The sequence below is a fragment of the Anser anser genome, assembly GCF_964211835.1.
Source record: "Anser anser genome assembly, chromosome: 5".
NCBI classification, from domain to species: domain Eukaryota; kingdom Metazoa; phylum Chordata; class Aves; order Anseriformes; family Anatidae; genus Anser; species Anser anser.
Window position 1 is genome coordinate 21,883,464 of NC_139725.1, and position 20,745 is coordinate 21,904,208.

At 37.1% G+C, this 20,745-nt stretch overlaps 1 protein-coding gene across 10 annotated transcripts in view; it reads right to left on the reverse strand.

Annotated features, from left to right (window-relative positions):
• Window positions 1-20,745, reverse strand: part of NPAS3 (neuronal PAS domain protein 3) — a gene marked incomplete at its 5' end in the record, with an annotated part of 615,861 nt that overhangs the window by 514,232 nt on the left and 80,884 nt on the right. For 6 of the 10 annotated variants that reach the window (XM_083840111.1, XM_083840109.1, XM_083840115.1 and 3 more), the window contains one exon: window positions 18,217-18,306. The exons of the other annotated variants lie outside the window; for them this stretch is intronic. In XM_083840111.1, coding sequence (XP_083696237.1) covers window positions 18,217-18,306 — 90 coding nt within the window. The remainder of the gene's footprint in view (window positions 1-18,216; window positions 18,307-20,745) is intronic. 10 annotated transcript variants of the gene reach the window in all.

Here is a 20,745-nt window from a genome sequence, read left to right on the forward strand (position 1 = left end):
CACTGACAATAATTTAACATCCCCCTCTCCATTTTGCCAGACCTTCCACTTACAAGGATCATGCAGCATTTCTCTGAACTACCTCGTAAACAGTGACAGAAGGAATCAAACACGGCTAAACAGTTTGGGAAAGGTATTTACAGAACAGACCTGGCCAAACAAACACCAATGGTTTCTCCATTCTGTTGCACAATTATGCTTCTTGCCTGACCTGGAGGAACCACTTGAGTTTCAGAAGGCAATTCAGTGCCCAAGCCCAGTTAGCCACTGATTTTTCTGCAGAGTTCCACCAAGGGTCCCAATCTGTGAAAGCTGCAACCATGATTTTGCAATATTGACATCTTTCTGCTAAGAAGCTGACTGGGTCCACCAGCTCATTTCATGCAGGCTATCCAAGAGCCGTTAGGTAATAAAGGCTTTTAGTTTCCACCCACCTGGGCTACATTCAAACTGGTGACCTAAGGTGAAGGTCTCCACATCCCATTACTAAACTCTAAAGCCATTTAGTATCCTCATGTAGTAAGCTTTTCCCTGCAGCATAAAGCGAATAGACAGTAAAATCCATCTGTATCTGAGAGCCGTTCTCAAGTTCATGGTCAAAGTCTTTTGATGCAAAAGTACAGATAGAGGTTTTCATATATTAATTTGTCTGAATATTTTCTAGACAATACAAAAAGCCCTGTACAAGTAGAAAAAAATAAAATACAATATTTTCTTATAAAACCCAAAGTTGTTTACATGAACCACAAAATAAAAAATTGGTATTAGTACCATGCAGAGACTTAAGATCTGATAAAAAGAAAAAATAGCTGAAATTTGATAAGAACTTTATAGCAATTCAAACAATATTAGCAGAATTACCAAGATATTAAAATATATCTATTTTAATAAATTAAAAGTAGAGCTTCATGTCAATTTTATCATTTAATGTTACATTCACATACAGTGAATGCAGTGTTCACTATGTTCACTAATGCTAGTCTTTCATACAGTTTAAAATATTAGGAACTGTAAATTATGTGTGTTAAATATGCCAAGTACTACAGAAGTGGTAATTAATGTATTATTAAAGCAGTTTTAGGAGGAGTGAGAAGATTTTTAAACAGTATGGGTTTCAACAAAACGTATGAGCACATACATTTACAACGAGTTTAATAATTTATTAAAAACAATCTTCTATAAGTTTGTTTTTTTAATAAACATACCATATAGTATGCTAGGTTAAAAATACTTTGTAACATTCAGCCTTGAATTAATCAGATAAAGATGAAAGTGAAGAATTTTGCCATCAGTGTTTCTTACTAAACTCACTCAGTTATGCCTTTCAGCTTGGTATATTTTATATGAAGGATATCTTGTTAAAACAACTGTTGAAGGCAAGTCATGTCATATCAACCACACACCATACCCTATGGGAGCTCAAATGTTCCAAAGTCTATGTTAATATAATCCTCCTGCACAATTCAACTAAGGAAAAATAGCAGTTTCTCAGTGACATGTAAGACTTCATATAAGTACCACATTATCTATATGTCTTCCAGAAATGAGGTAAAGCCATAGCAAGGATTATACTGAATCAATTTGGGAAGGTAAATATTGTTAACAAGCACCATAAAATAGCCTAGTAGATGATTCTAATCTCTATTTATCAACTAACAAGTAGACTGCACTTCTCAACGCAGCTTCCAACAATATATCTGTAGGACAGCAATATTCTCTGGCTCAAGAGACCAATGCAACTTCTCGACAAGGGGTTTGCTGCTTTCTAATGCAAGATTTAGTATGCAATATGCTGTGTGCTTCCAAAGTGGCTTTAAAGAAATGTATGTGGGCTTCTTGCCTATCTAAATCTTTTGAGCAGGTTTTGACCTGGCCATAAAGATTAAGTACTGCCTTTTCTGAGCACTGTTCAGGACGTCTAAAATCTCTTTTGGACTACTTCCTGTGAAGATAAAGTATTTTTCAGTTATAGTATTTTGAACCTCTGGAGCAAAGCACTTTTACAGTCATTTAGATTTTGCTGAAAAAAACACAACAACAACAAAACAAAGATGACAACAAGGAATCTGCTAGATCTGCTGGAGCTTATGGGTTCTTTGTTATTCTCCTATGTGACACCCAAAACAGACTGAAAACTTCCATGTTACAGGGAAAATAAGGTGCAGACAGAAATGGTCATGCAGATGCTTCTGAATTTTAGTAAGCTAGTCAATCACGAGTCCTTGCCAAGAAAGCAAAAAAAAAATCTTATTTTGTTTATTATTTGGGCTAGACCCCAAACCTTTTTTTTTTTTTAAATTAATAAAAAAGCTAGACAAAAACTTGGCAGAGTCAGTTCTCCTGTTTAAACAGGCTACTCAGCAGGCTGACATTCAGCTTTTAGACTGCATTTTTCAAAATATTTTCTTGTTACTGACAGAAGCTGCTATAAAAAAATTGTCTCTGCATCCAGCTGGTGATTGACGGCAGGGCCAGAGAGACTGCAGTAGGCTTAAGCAAGGGAAAAGAGCATTAGCTGTGCCACAGTGGTGAAGTAGTGTGAGGTTTACAAGCAATAATAAGGAGAGATAAAAGTATGTTCAGGACATTTTTGAGACAAAAGAGTAAGAGAACACTAATGATGCAATAATAGGCATAACATTAAAATGAATCTCTAGAACTGAAAAACAAAAGCAGGAAAAAGGAAAATTCCATCCTGCTTTCCTAAAATGCTTTAGTGGCAAAAGCAGCATATCCGTCTTGTAGATCTGAAAATTCTCTATATCTTCCAAGGTACTAGACTATCTGGGATTCAAATTTTGAAGCCACAAAAAAGAAATACATTGTCCCTGTCTTTGTGTCTGAGATTACAGTTTTTAAAACCAGTATTTCATTGATTTAAAATTATTTGATTCTAGCCCCTAACCAGATGCCACAGTTTTGCCAAAACCCTGATATATCCAGCCAAAAAACAGCCATAAGAACTCAGCAGTAAGCATAGGTAAGCCTAGGGTTTAAATCTGACTGATAACAGCTAGTGGTAGCCTTCAGTCAGATTTGCCATTTCAAGGACATCTTTGCTGTTCCAGGAAAGAACAAACTGCACTACAGTGAGGACATTTTTCTTCATCCAGAACACAATTTTAAAACAAACAAAAAGCAACAACAAAAGAGAAGTCACAAGGCAAAGTTTCATTTATGACTGGAAAAGGCACTTCAGTGTTTTACCTACACATTCCTCTGCCACATCCTTGTGTCCCACCTGGCGCCAACCAATAACAGGTAGCTAGTTGTACAGTCAGAGAGGTTAAATTTCTCCACATTGCTTTTCTAGGAGGAAATGGAAAGGAAAGACCTTGCTTTCTTTTCCAGAAAAATTACAACTGCAGTCGGCATGTGTCCAGTGCATGTGACTGACCTGTAAAAGCTAAACTGCAAACTGGTGGACAAATATTTCTGCTGAGTATCTAGTATCTGAATATCTAACACTAGTACATTTGGAAGACTTTTCCACTAATCAGGCTGCGGTGTTTGGGTTTTACTATGCCTGAAAGCTTTTAAACCTCCTCTAGTCTATCTTTCATATAGTTTCCTCTGACCAGAGGAAATTACTTTTGTAATTTCTGTGGTACAGTTACACTACTAGGCATGGGCTTTCTTGGTCACCACTGTTTATCCCTGTGAGACAATGCTGGCTTTGTTCTCCAGATGTTAGAAGCATAAGCCCTGATGGCTCTAACCACAGTGGAATTTTGAGCTCACCCCCTCAAGTACAGGCAAAGTTGAAGAAAAGATAGTTTTTTCTATTGGTTACAAAACTGAGTAGCCTTTACTTTCACTAGCATTCAAAGCCAAACACAGTACAGCTTTCCAGTTTTCCCCCCACCCATGAGGTTTGCTTGGGCTTTGAGAAGAGCCCTTTGAGGACTGCAGGGCTCTCCCCTCTGCATGCACCTCTTTTTCCCCTTATCAGTAGCCAGCTTCTGCCTGTCCTACTCTCTTCAGACTCATTTCTTCTGCCTCAGCTGACTTCCATCTGGGACCCTGTTCCTGTACATCGCACAGGTTCCATTTGTCTCAATAAACCTGTCATCCACTCTTCCCCCAAGTGCATTGACTCAGGGTCTCCAACACCGCAGTTTTGAAGACTCAGAGTTAACCTGTGCTCCTTTTTCTACTGCTCTGAGCACTCATCCTATAGGCATGCTCTAAATCAAATAGGAAATATTCATCTTTCCTATTCTATGTGCTTGTGTGCCCCTGAATATATATGCACAGTCTGGCAACCAAGATCATACCTATCTGCAGATGTAATTAGCTTCTCTGCACAAGCTACAGAGTTGAGATGATCCACCTCCCCAGCCTCCCACCAACCACATTCACCTTAACTAACCAGGTCCTTACACCATTACAAACAGCAAGCTTCTATTGCAAACATTCTTACATCTATAGCATATATATGAAATACATGTAAAATGCTACTGTTCCAATTAGGATTTTATGCACCCAGGAGTTAATGGCTACACAAGGTGCAAGACAGATGATAGACCAGACTTACAGCAATTATAAAGTCACTGAATATCTGGCATCTACCATCTGATGAAGGCCCGTATATCTAAGATGGTAGGTCTTATGTTGAATTTAAGATGAGTCTTCTTCTCACAATCTGGGAAAACAATTTGTGGGAAAAGCTGCCTGATTGCTCTGGTAGGAACTGAAAGAACTGTGGCCAGTGCTTTGGAAGAAAATGTTTTGTTTTCAAACCACTGTTCATTTTTATGAAATAATAGCAAGCCAGAAAGTAGTTTGTTGGGTTTTAAGGACGGAAGACTCAGTGAAGAAATTTAAGTTATCCAGATTTTTTTTTCATGCAGGTTTTTTGTTTTTTTTTTTCTTAAAGGTAAGGACATGGGTAAGGGATTTTATAAAAGCTCAGCTCCAAAAAGTCATGCATTTGTCAAAGTTGGTATCAAAGAATCTTCTGAATACACGTTCTACTCTTGTATATAAAAAAAATCAAGTCTTTTTCACCTTACTAAGGCTTAGATTAAAAAGCATGATTTTTATTATTCTAAACCTGCTTTCAAATGAATCATTGAAAAAGCCACATGCCAAAATGCACATGTAATAGCATGACAGTTCATTCTATCACAAATTGTTTCTTCACCAGTGTGGTAAATTACAGTTCTGACCTAAATTTTCATGTTTACTGAGTGGATTGTTTACTACCGTATAATAAACATTGCAACACCAGTATTTGTCTTTTAACTAGTATTTTTGAATCCCTTGCATCTGAGATCATAATCAAATTACACAGTACAGTTCTCCAATTACCTCCCTGGTTCATTATATTTACCTGTTTTTCCCTGGCAGACGCTGTCTGCAGTGCCATCTGGAATGCATACTGTGGTCTCCTGAACACAAGCCTCAAGCCAGGGGAAACGAGGTACATCATTGGAAGTGATAGGCGCATTAAAAACAGTATCAGGCACTAATCTACCCAAGTACTCCTGATAGCATTACAGTGTGCTGGAGTGCCTGCCATAATGAACAATGACCTCCAGCCCCAGGAAGATGGGTAAGTAACTGGGTAAGTAACAGTCAGTGCAGCCAGTGACAGAGGAAGCTATAGGGTAGCCATAAGTAAATAGGAATATTGATTAGAGGTGGGGAGATTTTCAGTATCAAAACTGAAATACAAAGTTGAAAAAGAACAGTAATTTCCTGTTTACAGCTACTACTGCATTTGTTCTAAAACAATTTTCTGTTCTTAATGTCATATTGCCTTTATGCAATATGCAGCACCCATATCAACTCGAACTATGTTCTTTATTCTAATGCAGATGTAAAATTTTGCTTAAACACAGCAAGTGGCTGATATTTGCATACATTGGATTTGGTAATCCAAGCTGAGTTTAGTTATCTGTTAATCAAAAATATCCACACATAAGAATCAAAAGCAAGCCAGACTGCAAAACTACAAACATTGTATTGTGGGTAAAACAATGAGGGGTATGATGACCAACAATGAGCAGTTTTTTTTATACAAACTGCTCTTAGATGAGCTTGTGGAAAAAGATAATATAAAAGTGCTAATACAGAAGAAATTGCATCCCAAAATGAGTTTTAATACATTTCCCGGAATCTGCTCTTATAAAATATCCATGTGTAAACAGATGAGCCTTATACCACATCTAACACACTTAGAACATGCAGGAAAACTACTCTTAGGGCACAGGAGCATAAACAAAGCTTTACTTCCCAGGGCCTGACATTGAAAAGCTAGGAGCATTAGCATAAAATGCTAATTTCAAACATCCTAAGAGCACATGTATCAAGAGCACTCACAGACAGGAGTGAACACCAAGCATCAGAACTGTAGTGTTCTCCAGTAGCAAGAAAAAGAAAGCAAGAAGCCTCCCACTTACAACCTTGAGCATATTGCTGCCACGCCATCAAGACTTGTAGTTAGACACTTGGAAGAGCTGTATGGCAAGTGCCAACTATCCACTAAAAAGTGCTTGGGCAAACAGGACCAGGGAAGGACTTCACCTCCTTAAACTGTCCCTGAAGAAAAGGGCACTTATCCTCATAAAAGCCAGAGTATTGAAGGGTCAGCCAATTCCCATATAAAATTATCTGAACAGCTATGAAATGTGTTTATTCACCTTCCTTATGAATTCTAGAAAGATCCAGATAAGAGAAGAGTCTTCCCTCCATTTGAGGGAGATGAGCTTGTTTTCAACTTAAAATAGAAAGCAACTGGTGTTAACTAGGAAAGAAAAAAGAGCAATTCACTGGTCTGGCCAGCACTGCTTAGACTATTTTAACTCTTTGGAGTGGGCATTGCTGCAGGGATACAAAATATCTAAACAAAAGAAAATTAATTGGAAACTTAATTGGAAACATACAAAAGTCAGGAAAGTAAATCTAATTGTTGATATTCAGAAATGCATTTCACTCCATTTAGTGGCAGTGTCAATATTTAGATTTCAGTGTAACCTCTAAGCGATAACCTAGGCCTGGAGTGGTTGATTTGCTCACATTGATATCTCACAAAAGGTCTGTTTATAATTTGTAAGTATTCTTGGGGAAGTAGGTGAGGGAGAAAGCATCAACGCTGAAAAAACTACCCAATGAGGTTGCCTTGACCTGTTTGGTAAACTTAACAGATTTTTGCCTGTTACACAGTACCATGCTCCCATAAGATATGAATCTACCAGCTGTGAATTTTACAGCCATTCAGTAGCACGTTATTATGGCTGATTATCTGATGCTATGCCTTTCTAGCAATTTCAATGCCACAGTTACCATTGATGCTGATGCATGGTCTGGATACATGCCTGATGCTCCCCAGGGTGATATGAATCAGAACTGCCTCTGTCAGTCATGCTGGGTCCAGCACGTTACATAACCATCATCAGTAATCAAGCAGCAATGCAGCTATTCTAAAAGCATGCTGCTACCCCTGGAAGCAAGAAAGCCTCTTGCTACAATAGCCATGAAATGCTGTCTTATAAGATCTAGGTGTTGCCCAAAGCAAGCAGCAAGGCATTTTGTCGGACTAGGATATCTTCATTAGGTTTCTCACTTCATTTTTGATTGATGGGGTGAAAAAGCTCAGACTACTCTTTGGAGAGTTTTTTTTTTTTTTTACACCTTTTGATTTCAATGCAAATGAGTTCAACCATGTGAGATTTCATATGGATAGTATTGTCATAATTAAACGGGCAGGTCACAGCATCAGGAGGATCCTACGAAGACCAAAAATAAAATACGTGAAACTACTAAGAAGATTAGGTTTCTCAACCTTAATTCAAGTCTACAAGATGATAAAAAGTGATCTCAAGTGTTAGGAAAAAAATTATGAAAAATGGGATTGATTTCTAAAGACGCTACAGCTCAAGTTTCTTTACCCCAATGATTATTCACCACAAAAGTGATGTAAAAATTCATGTCCCTTCACATTCTACAACAGGAGTCTTATTTTGATCTACATTAGGAGCACTTCGCCAATAGAGCGATTTTGGAACACCACTGTGGCAAAGTCTTCGCATGTAATCAGCTATATCAAAGGTTTACTTTATATCCACACAAGAAAAATCATCAGTTATTTGCAATAAAAGCAATTATCAGTCAAATAAACGTTATGTAAGTAAAACAGTACATGCTATACAGGTTTCTACTGATACAACTTGGTCGACGTGGGACACTACACCACTTAAATATCTTTAATTGACTAAGCTATACCAAAATATAGTATAGACTTAGATTGTATTTTCCTTTTTAAATTAAAATCTCTGAACCAAGATATTTAGTATTGTGCTCAAAATATCTTGATTCATTTTCTATTCCTACTGAAAAACTGCTCAATTCAACTTCCACAGTTAGTAAAACATCAACATCCTTTTTAGTACCCAAAAAGTAGAACATAGCATTCTTGGGGCAAAGAAAATCCTGTTAGACAAAGCAAGAGTGTATGCTATACCAAAAGACAGTTACGAAGCAAAGGCCAGAGACTGTGTAAACAGACTACACATGAGATTTTACTGAGTTATAATACCATAGCTTCTGTGTAAATATATTATAGGGTTTTCTGTAATTTTTACTATTTAGAAAACAAGGGAAAAACAGTATATGCTACAGGTCTGAAAAGAGTTTTACATCTATTACATCATGTTTTCCTTTCATCATTTGTATTTCATTAAATGTAAAATAGAGTTTAAGTTTCAGAATCAGATCCCTTCTACAAACACACTTCTGGCTAAATATTATTGCTGTTGACCATTAACATCTAAACAAGAAGAATCTGAGGCACCTTTTGTATTCATTGATCAGCACTGATCACCCCTTATGCAGGTGACTGGCTGCCTCATCTACAGCCAAGCACAGAAGCATCTGTGACCCTGTGGTGCTTCCACACATCCTGGCCTGAGCCCTCATGGCATTGTGCTGTGCAATCAGGTTACACAAGCTGGTTTACAGCTTGAAAGTTTGTGCTGTCTCCCTTCACCTGGGCTTTCCATACATGTATCACAGTCAACAGCATAAAGTACTGGCCAGAAATAAATTTTTCACTGTGGAAAGGGTAATGCACCACAGCCTCTCTCCCCCAGCCTCTACCTCCAGATAGAATCATAGAATCACTAAGGCTGGAAAAGACCTTCAAGATCACCTGGTCCAACCATCCCCACTACCACCAGTATTACACACTAAACCATGTCTTGAAGTACCGCAACCAACCTTTTCTTAAGCAACCCCCACGGATGGTGGCTCCACCACCTCCCCTGGATGAAGCAGCACGCACAGTAGCTTCCAAGAGGCTACACACAAGGCAACAGTGTTAAGTGCTCTCTCCCCCCTAATGCTTTGATAACTTCTAGTCTTAGAGGCCATAACAGGTAGCCAAGTCCACCCAGCACTGAGGCCTACAGAGTTACCCACTAGGTACACAAATTAGTCATTCCAGTTTAGCAAGAGGGTGGAAAACTGCACAGTACACATCTAGGCAAGGAGACAATTGATCAGCACTGATGAATGCAGCAGCCCAGAAACTCCACAAAGATGTGTAAGGGCCTTGGCTGTGAGTCAGCTGAGGAGGAGCCACACTGCAGTGTCACAGCCAGCTACGGACAGGTACATGAAATTAATTCATTCAACTGCTGCTCGGTTCCCCACAGTCCATTTAACTGACTTTTGTGCGGAAGTAAGGGAATTTCACCTTTTGTATAGATGCTGGAAAGACTTTACAAATTATTCCCAGTATACCACACATGCTCTAAATGGTGCAGCCTGATTAAACGGTACATGATACAGCATCTTAGACTACTCTGCATCACAGCCCTCAGTCTACAAGATGGCACAGACCCAATATCATTCATGAAACTGTAAGAGGAAGTTCAATGCAACTATAACAGGAAAAGGTATCTATTTTCATGAATCGCCTGTTACTCAATGGGCAGAAGACTGAGATATGACAGATTATGCGTCTCTTTGTTAATCAGATTTTTTTGTTTGGTATTTCTCATAAATTTATTTCATAGTTACCAGAAATTAAGGGCAAATCCTAATATCATCTTTGGTTTTATGATACTGCAATGTTTTTTGTTCTTGTTTTTGACAATACAGAATTAGTTTTACACCTAAAGATAATTACAGGCTTTCGCCTTCCTATTGTACTCACATGAAGTATGCTTTCCACTTTCACTCTTTCCCTTTTTTATTTTCAAAACCTTGTATGCATGTGCATGTATGTGCATATGAACATGGAACTTTAAGAAAAACATTAAAAATCTTTTTGTCCATATCTTTTAAAAAGTATAATGCAAGTCTTGTTTTTTTGTAAACCAATTTGTAAACCAAATACACACTTTGCTAAATCTTTTTTTCTCACTGAAGCAGCTTTTTTTTCCCTCTTAGATGGAAAAGAAATCATCATAAAGTAGCATTATCTACAGTGAAAGTATTCTAGCAAGAATTCAACAGTTTTGTCATATATAAGCTAGAAGTTTAGTGATATTTCTACATCTGAATGTGAAATATGAGTTATGCCATTTTTGTACCATGAAGCTGTACAGCTAGGTGGTAGAATCAATGACTAAACAACTTAAGCCTTAAACAGAAGCAAGTGCTGTGCAGGTCTAAGTTGCCAACCTCAAAAATATATTTTAATTTTTATTTATTTATTTTTATTTTTATTTTTTTTTTTTAGAACTTGGAGCACAATTTTGACGTTTGCTCTGTGAAACCCTTTTGGAAGCAGGGGAAGGGACAGGAGAAGAATGGAGGACAAAAATAACTAAAAAGTAATTTATGGTAAACTCTGAACCTATGTTTCAATAAATCTTTTTTTTTTATCATTTCATTATTTAATCTTCCAGTTGTTTGAAAGCAGATCGAGTTCTAAATTAAAGCATCATTTGGAAATTAAGTAAAAAAATAATTTGTTTAGGAAGAAAACTAACATGAAAGGTTTCGAGTTTTCCAAAAGCCACCTCTTTGAACTTCTTTCTGGATTAACACATTCTTTTAATTTGCTAACCATCTGCAAATAACCTAGTTTTCTTTTCCAGAAACAGTTTTTTTTTTTTTTTTAAGAGTGAATTTGTTATTAGCCATCACTACAAATGCACAAATTTTCAAGGGAGAATTGTCTTCTATATTTCAGTGTCACTACGCAAAACAAGCCTTACATTACTTGAAAGAAAGGCTGCTGTCACCTCATACTGCTAAAAGTAAAATGTGCTCATGACTCACTGCCCCCTTTGGTTGCAACTCATCACTGCCAGCAGCCCTAATTTGCTTCCAGCCATTATGACCAACAGCTCTGAAATATGAATTAGACCTACCAAGTACTCCACACAGGGGAAGAGCTCCCTGAGTCCTTTATTCCCTACAGAGTATCCATGCATGAGAATAAGTCAGTGATGTGAAAAAACAAAATCCATCCCAGTAAAATTTGCAGATGACAAAAGATAAAATGGTAAATACCAAGGAGTTGTCAGTTCTACAGATTGCATGGCAGCCTGGGCTCACTTGAACAAGATGTTTTAACATAGCAGAGCACAAATTTCTGTCTAGTAGCTAAGAACACAGATTCCAGATAAAGGCAATATAATTACCTAGAAAGGGGTGCATGGATGATGGTAACTTAATATTAGCATACAGTGCAATGCCTTGGCTAGTGCCACAAATGCAATCCTTTGATGTACACAATTTAACACCGGGTAGCAACAGGTCTGTGTACTTCGCCACCAATGCAGAACCAGAGTCATTGTTTCAAACAGCAAGAAGGTTTTGCCATTTCGTATCTGCAATCCTAGAGTACTACCAAAAGAACAACCAGTGGACTATACCAGTATTCAAACTAGGAAGACTGCAGACAGCTGCAAAGGTGTTCAGACTCTAGAAAAATTGCCTTGCTAAGAACAAGAGTGGAAACCTCTATCAAAGTAGAGGATAAAAGGTCAATTGGTTACTCTGTAAGTATTTAAATGCGGGGAGGGGGGGGGAAGAACTGAAGAATATCATGATTATTAAAGGATTCTTCAACTTCTTAATGCTGGATTTGGTAAGTTTCTGCTACCGAAAGGAAAACTTCGGAATAAGATAAGGTAACAATACTTAATGGAAATGGTAACTAACAGAAAACAGTCCAGCTATAGAAATGCAGGATTTACTTTCACAGTTCTTATAATCAGTATTGTCCTTCTAAAAATGAGCCAGAAGTTGCAGGATTGTGTTAGTTATCTTGTACTGTTCTTCGAAATCAAAAAATAACAAAGAGCTGGAGCTCTGCCTTTCAAATGCATACCTAAAATGCTCCATGATAACTTTGTTACTGAAACCCATAGCTTTTACATATAAACTAAAGGCAGATATTCAGCTTTTAATACTTTGCGAAAAGGAAGAAAAGATTTTTTTCCTAGTTGTGAAATAAATTGCTGATAAATGAAAAGTACTTCTCTTGCTCACTGCTTTCCCAAGCAATATTTTGGGCATAGTAGGTATTAATATTTCTTTATTTGTGTAAAGCAAGGAATTACTGAAAGAGCATGGGAAAACTGAACCCTTGCTGAATACAAAGAGTACCCTGGTAACTGATAATTTGAATTGATCTTTCAATTTCTGAAACCAGTAGCATGACTCAAAAAAACTTTCATATCTGGAATTAAAATGAAATGCAAGAACAACTTCCATAGGCTATCAAAAACTCATCTTAACAGGGAATTAGCAGACAATATTTTATTCAAAGGGTGTGGTCACAGGACCTGACCACCCCGCCAGTTTAACATGGATTGCATGCAAGCAAGCAAAAGGTAATTGTCTAATTGGTCAATTGACCAATATTAAATTCACCTCAGGATTCAACTCAGAATAGATATTATAATTAGACACTGCAAAGCTTAAGTGAATCTTCAAAATCTGTATTGAACTGTAAACTGAATAGGATTTTGTAAACCTGAATAATGTGGCCCTGTACTATTCAGTGGAAGAAAATTCAGGTAACATGTATGTGTCTCCTATTCTCTATTCAAAGTACATTCTACTAATCTCAGAGTAAAATTTAAAACCAGTGCAATATCTATGTCATAATAGAAATACAAGTATGATAAAATTTGTTATTGAAAAGTTATGTTTTTGAGTGTTCTCTTAAATGTTCCAATCAGCCAAGGATTAGATGTTCAACTTAATGCTAGCCAAGTGATCATTAATCATTTTAAAGTGGCACAGCTAATCTCATTTCATACCCAGAGAAAGCCCACTCTCATATTCTACATGCAAGATGACATTGGCTCACTTCTGGATGTGTTTTAAACTCAGTTGAAGACTTCCTCTTTTTTGCTGAAAAAGACATCTAGAACAACCCAGCATAAAAACCCTGCAGATATGCTCAAAACTACACAAAGATGAAAGCAAAACTAGGCAGCTATAAAAGGGGTAAAAGTTTTGCTATGGAGAGTTCCTAGAGAGAGGCTACAAGAACCAGTAGATTTGTATTAACAGGCCTGTTGCATGAGTTAGCAGCTGCTTCTTTGGCAGATACTGATAAATAATGAATTAAGGTTATTAGCTTTTAAACAAATATATTGTAAGAAGAGGTAAGAGAACACCACCCTAAACACAGATCTGCTGTGCAAGACAAAGGCCTTCGCCCTTTACTAAAACAGGCGAAATGAAATAGCACATTTTGCAGTATGAAAACGTGTTGTCTAGCAGGGCCACGAGATTTCTTGGACATGCAAATCAATTTTTTGTTTTATCCATTTGATAAGTAATCCTTAAACTTAAGAGGCTGACAAGAATGGTTTAGCCTTGCACATCCTTTTCTCAGTTGTACAAATATTTATGGGTTTTGAGCCATCAGGGGACCTTATTTAGTCTGGCAAGGTTGGATATTTTAGCATTTACAGGCTTATGATGATAATGTATATATGAACAAGCCATACCTTCCAGGACAAACTGCTCCTCTTCTTACACTGAAACCAGTAAGACTTCTTATCTATGCTCATTTCACTAACTTGCAGAGAAATGAAGGGGAAAAGAGCTAATAAAGCCACAGCTGTATTTCCACAACCTAAAAAAGTGAGGTGTTTTCCTTGCATGTTTATTCCATGCTCTTCATTTAAGAAGAAATACCTTGCTGCAGAACACTTTCCTATTCTCTACTTCCCTCTGGAAAAAGACATGACCTTAAGCTTGCTTAATATAGACAGGAAGAAATGAAGAAGAAATGATCCTTCCACCATTGCTTTGGAGATAGTACACAACGGCCACCAAATGGGGAATTTCACCCTCACAATCCAGATAATACTCTGAAGGGCCACTTTATGAATATAACAACTTCAAGGAAAAGAACAAATAACTGAGATATCCTCTGCTTGTACACAACGGACACTCCCTACAGACAAGAAATAAAACATACTTTTCTTGACAAGCCATTATTCCTTGTAATTCAGCAACAAACATAACTGGAGCACGTGCAGGGAGATGCACCATCTCTGGAGATCTTCTACCTAGGCTTTGTTCACTATTTGACACTCCATAAAGGTGAACAAGAGTGCAAAACATAAGTGTCTGAGCAAACAAAAGAAAGGATTTTCAACCTGGGCAAGAGGGAAAAACCTTGGCAGCTTGGTTACATTTTCTTCTCAGTTCTAGCTGACTATTTCTTTTTGTTGTCAATTCTGTTTGACACCATAAAGAAGCTGCACATTCCTGGCTACAGTCGTGTGGAGTGAAAAAGGAAAAAAATGGGGAAATATTCAGGAGTTGGTGGACTGCCAAATTCCAAGGCAGTAACTGATAGGTCTCTGTTTTTACTGCCATAGTTCAAGACATGTAATCTACTTCAAAAAGCACAATGGTGAAGTCTTAATATAAAAAATTGTGGTGTGGTGGTCATTACCACAAGCAAATGCAGAAACAAATTGTAGTTGTTTTCAAAGGTTAGAGCTTTTTAAAATATTTACATTTACAGCCACCTCAAACAACCAAGGTGACAGACAGGGGAGGGGGAAATCTTTTGTTTGGATTTTGGGAAGGGTGTGAGGCACATCATCTTTTGCAACAGTATATTCCACTCTGTTCTAGGTGGTATAAGACCAAACTGTAAGTTAAATAGCCTAGAGTGATTCATATTAACATATTCAATACACATGAAATAGACAAAATATTATTTAATGTAATCATTGGACCAACTCCTCAGGAATGTTGCAGTAAAAAATTGCAATTTTTTTTCCTCAAGTAAAATGCTTTAACTAACCTAAAACTTTAAGAACTCTTAGAAACGTTAGTGCTAGTACATACCAGAAATAAGTTTAACTAATAAGTTACTTCCCCAAATGTTTTCTGAGAAGTATTTCTGAAGTGGAAGGTCAGGGCATGATCCTTTCACATTTTTACAGAAAGGATCAGAATATCTCAATTTAAATTGCTAAGCAGCTTCACACAAAATATCTTTAATAGGTAGACAGTTAAGCATAAATATGAAGTAGGCTCTCAGCATATCAGCATACTACTTTTTCTTCCATTTAAAAATAGGGGGGTGGGGGAAAGAAGAAATAAAAAGCCTGTAAGGAAGCTCCATTATAAAAGAAGTTGACAAGTCACATCATTAAAAAACAAAAACAAGCAAGCTTCTAGCAAGCAAGCATTCTCAACATGTACAAACTGCACAGACTGAAGTTTAGAAAGTGGTCATACCACAAGAGTACCAGAATTAAGAAAAGATTAAATAACACTGAACAACTTCAGTAACCATAAAGAACCTTAAGATACTTACAAAGGAACACTAGTTACCAGTTTCCATAGATATATTTCTGTCAGGTATATGATAACATTCTCCAATTTAAAGTTAACTGGAGTCTAGTACAGCCCACAGCATAGCTCTGGAAGACCACTGCACCTGAATGCTGCCTGGGTTCACAGCCAGATACCCTGGGAGGATTGGCACCCCACATTGAGCCTCCTGCTGCTTTTCAGTGCCTGCCACTGCTGTGCTGCCCTAAGCACCTAATTTGAAGCTATTGGTATCATGACTAACAAAGCTGCAGCCCTATCTCCAACAGTAGTGTATAGGTGGGTAAATACTACTTCATACGCAGTTGTCTTATACCAGAAGTTCACATTTGTCTTGCAGCGCTGAAGTATAAGCTTTAAAATGTCATTAATACAGCTTTTATATCATTGGAAATAAATTACCATGGGAAAAAGTACCAAAAACATCCATTGGAAAGAATACAAAGAATGCCTCAGAGAACTTAAATAGCACTAAAGTACCACCAAGTGGGAAACTCCACTAATCAAAAAGCACTCTTCTCTGTAGAAAGGCATAGCCATTAGTTTTCAAAAAATAATCTATGCTTTCACCTCACTTGTGGAACTGGTCAATATAGTACTTAAACCAATTCACATAAGGAATTTCAGACTTTGACAAAACAGACATGAATTATAACTGCCTCATTGCCTCTCCAAATTTTTTCCTTTTTGGGGAAGTTGAATTTGACATTGAGGGTGGCAGGGAGATCTATTGAGCCAATATCTATTTGCTACTGTATATGCACCTGTAAGTGAACATCTACTACCCTGTCTTGTGGTCAACACTGCTAACTGTTTTAACTATACTGACTACAAAGTCTACCTAATTTCAAACATTAAAATAATAGTGATGCAGAATACCGGATATTTTGCACTCAAAACAAACTGTGCCAAGTTCTTATTTCCACAAAGTTTCAAAATCTTCAAGTTGTTCTAAAACCTGATATAAATAGTGTACAACAAATCTGGTTTTAAACATTTAAACAAATGAATACATTTTTATGGTTACTGAACTGAAGTTACAAGAAAAGTAAAATCATAAAAGTTAAGCTCTATGCTGACATTTACAGTCATGCTAAAAGACTGCTTAAATTACCCTGGACACTGCTTATTTACAGAATAAGATAGGAAAACCAAAATGTAAAAAAATATTTATAAATCAATGTAAAGCATAAATATCTCACACCAAAAGTAGGTATGAACACAAGAAGCCAAGCCAATATTCAGATTTCCGTTTTGGCTCAAAGTTACATTAATGCTATAATTATAAAGAGAAATCTACATTTCTTTTTATCCTCTCACTCCTCTAAACCAAAATGATACCCTTGATTTACTCAAAAGCACCAGTTACTTAATGTGTGTATGGTCTTAGCTTATATATACACTGAAAATTTCACAAAACAAACAGTAATGGAATAAGATTGGACGAGAATGTGACCTGAAAAATTACGAGTATGATGGCCTTACTGAAGAAACATTTTGTTCCAACGCAAGTACAACTGACATTTAGAAGCTAAGGGTTGTTTTTTTAAATGGTTTGTTATACACAAGAAAATAGTAACAAAAAAAATACGAATATAGTTGGAGTATGAAAAATAAACACCAAGTGACAGAAAGCTTCAAAATTCAGTAAGATTACAGAAAACTCATAATGCATTTGCAATATATTAATACAAAATCATCTGTATCTGTAAATATATACTTTTCAATTCTACATAAAAATGGGTTATTAAATCCTTACTGCAGTAAAATAGAAACTTTACTGATAGACTGCAGAAGAAACATAAGCACATTACAGTTGCCTGCCCACAGTAACAGCACCTTTGTCAGAAGCTCCGGTAACAACCTTTAGTTACACACAAAAGTGGGCTCTGTTAGGGCAATGGACAAAGGCAAATGACTGTAAAGCAAGAGGACTCAACTTCAATTTAACTGTCCTGTAAGGTACATACTAATTAGCTGCAAAGCTATGAAATCCTAGCTAGCATGTTAAGTCTGCTACATGACAGTATAATTTGACTTCTTAAAGGATTATGCAAATTACAACTCATCATTCCATTACACGACTGAAAAAAAAGTGACAGCTAATTTATACATAACACACCTTTCAAATCCCTAAGATGTCAAGCACCTGTGCAATACATTTTGCCTAGATTTTCTAGTGTATACATTCTTGTTTATTGCACTGTACAGAAGCATACCTAACAGATGTAGCAAAGTCATAGGGTCTTTTATTTGCTTTCTAGCTTTTAGAGCACAATCCCAAAGAATTAAACAGCATATTTCTGTCCCTGTTTTAGAGGTTTTTTTACATAAGCAGAGGTATAAGGTTTCAACGCGTGTAATTTCTGAATAGCGGGAGAGCACGAGCACTAAATGCACGAGCTAGATGCAAGACTCACACAGATTTCAACATACTTCTGGTAGGTAGATTCACAGTAGATTCCGTCATATCTGTAGATTTTCCTACATTCTGATTGGTTGGGCAGAGGATGCTGGACAGTTATTCTGTAGAGGCATCAAAAACAGATAGACATGACTAGAGATTCTCTACAGGTAACTGTAATGCAGGACAATCAGTATGTTGAAAGTGATTTATTTATAGTTTGCTGTAAGCATCTTTCTGATCTCTTTAAATCAACTGCCTTGTGCACATAACATCCAGAGCTTCCACTTTTCAAAAGTTGCACTGAGAGTAAACTAAACTTCAGTTCTCCAAAAGAATGGTACTTTTCCACCCCCCACCATCAAACGAAAGGGGAAGTAGTAAAGAACTTTATGAACCAAACTGATATTTCACAAACTTTGTGTACATAAAATAGTGCTTATAAAACTGATGATTTATTGTTTAGTGTTGCAATCCTTCCTGAGGCAGGACATCCATTTATATCAGCAGGGAGTTTGTCCAGACAAAGACCAAATAACCCTCCAATTTAAAATGTCAACAGCAATTCACACATTTGCAGAGAATGAGGATGTTGTGGCATTAGGAGGACTGTGATTGAAGGTGCTCAGCACCATCTGAATAATGCCATATGTTCTCGGATTGACTGAAAAAATGAAAGTGATTGGCAGCAATCAGGAGGTGCGCAGCATCTTGTAAAATCAGGCCCTAAAAGATTTGTCAATCATTCTATTATTTATCCCTCCCCAACTCCCTGTTAGCAGAAAATATAATTTGGCTATAAAAATTCAATGTTTTTAAAATATACTTGGGAATTGCACACAAAACAGTACCCACTAATTTCCTTTAAATTTTTTTTCCTCCTCTCTTATCCTGACTATAAACACATTTTAGATTCTTTAGCATCTTCCAGAAATACTTTTGTCTCTTTTAATATAATTGTAGTTAAACTAAAATATAAAATTGTGAAACTTATACAAAGTTTTCAAATGTTGAATTTTAAGCTGTGAAAGATATTTAAGTATTCTTCTTACTACAAGATTTTTTTTTTTTAATTTTTAACTATTAAGTATATATAGCTCTCAACTAGTCATTTAAAATCATGTGTTTTAACAGTAATTTGATTGTGGAGGTATGATAAAGTGAGCATTATTAGGTAGCAACAAGCTTTGCAAGAAAATGGAAAGTTTTCTACTGTGGAAACTGAGGGCCTTCCTTAAGCCTGCACCTACACAGAGCGGCAAGTACATGCATCTTCAAATCTTAACACAGCCCCATTCCCCTAATCATTTAAATTGGAACCCTGCCCACATACCTAATTTCCTTCCCCAGGAACCCATGTGTGGAAGGGAAGAGAGCAAGATGAAGAAGACATGACCAAACACACCTGCATATCACAGGGCAGCCCTGGATTCCCTCATTAAGACATCACCAGAGAGGCTTACTTAACGGGATAAACAGGGCCTTTAAGTTAGATCCCTTAGTGTATACCAAGGTGTACAAAAAAAGTTGAGTATGCTAAAGTGGGATTTACAACACAAGTGCTATCCATAGGAGCCGTGCAATCTAGTAAAAATAAAAGTCTATAAGGGGAGATTTTCTTCCGTGCTGTTTCTGTCTCAGACACAAACCTCATTTCAAGTCACCCAGAAATACCTACATCAAAGTGAATTCAAGCCTCAAAATCTTCAGGGTACAATCACATTAGCTGACCCCGCTCCAGTTTCACACACATCTCTTCTTTTTTTGGAAGTGAAACAAGGGGTGCTTTTTTTTTTTTTTTTAACTGAGCGGGATGGCTAAAGCCTCAAGGACATGGTAGAGCCAGGATCTCCATATCTCTCAAACAGAGGAGGTTCACACACACATTCCCCTACAGCTCCAAAGATTACCCAGACTCCTTGGTAATAACTGTTTCAGAGCAAGCAATATGCTGACTCCCTGTGCTAAAACAATACTAACTAGAAATAAATAAATCAGGACTCACTGGATCAGAGAAAAGGATCCAATGAGAACATGTTATAGAGCATATAATAGGAAAAGACATTCAAAATTGCATAAGCAGTCCTTGCAGAACCTATCAGAATCCTTCCCCAAGGAGTGCCTTCATCACAGGGCTTCAGAATTATGCTTTCTACCACTGGTTGTCTGGCGAAATGAACCCTGAATAGTAATACTGATTATAACTATTACTTGAATAGATAAACAAGTAGAATATGACTCCAGAAAACCTTTATTCTCAAGTACTTGTGACATTATTCTGGAAAGTCAAAAGACATGGGTTTGAGCACCCTTGAAATGAAATAAGTCCCAAATAAGCATTAAATGTGTCAAGCTAGCATAGAATAGGTGTTGGCTAGCTTTTCTTTCCAGAAGGAATAACACACAGAGACACAGTAGGTTCTGTGTGTACATCGGCACTTCTTCACTGTGAGAGTGAGCAAATACTGAAACAGGTTGCCCAGAGGGGGGTGTGAAAATTCCACTCATGGAGGTGGTCAAAAGCTTCCTGGACACGGTCCTGGGCAGCCTGCTACAGGCAA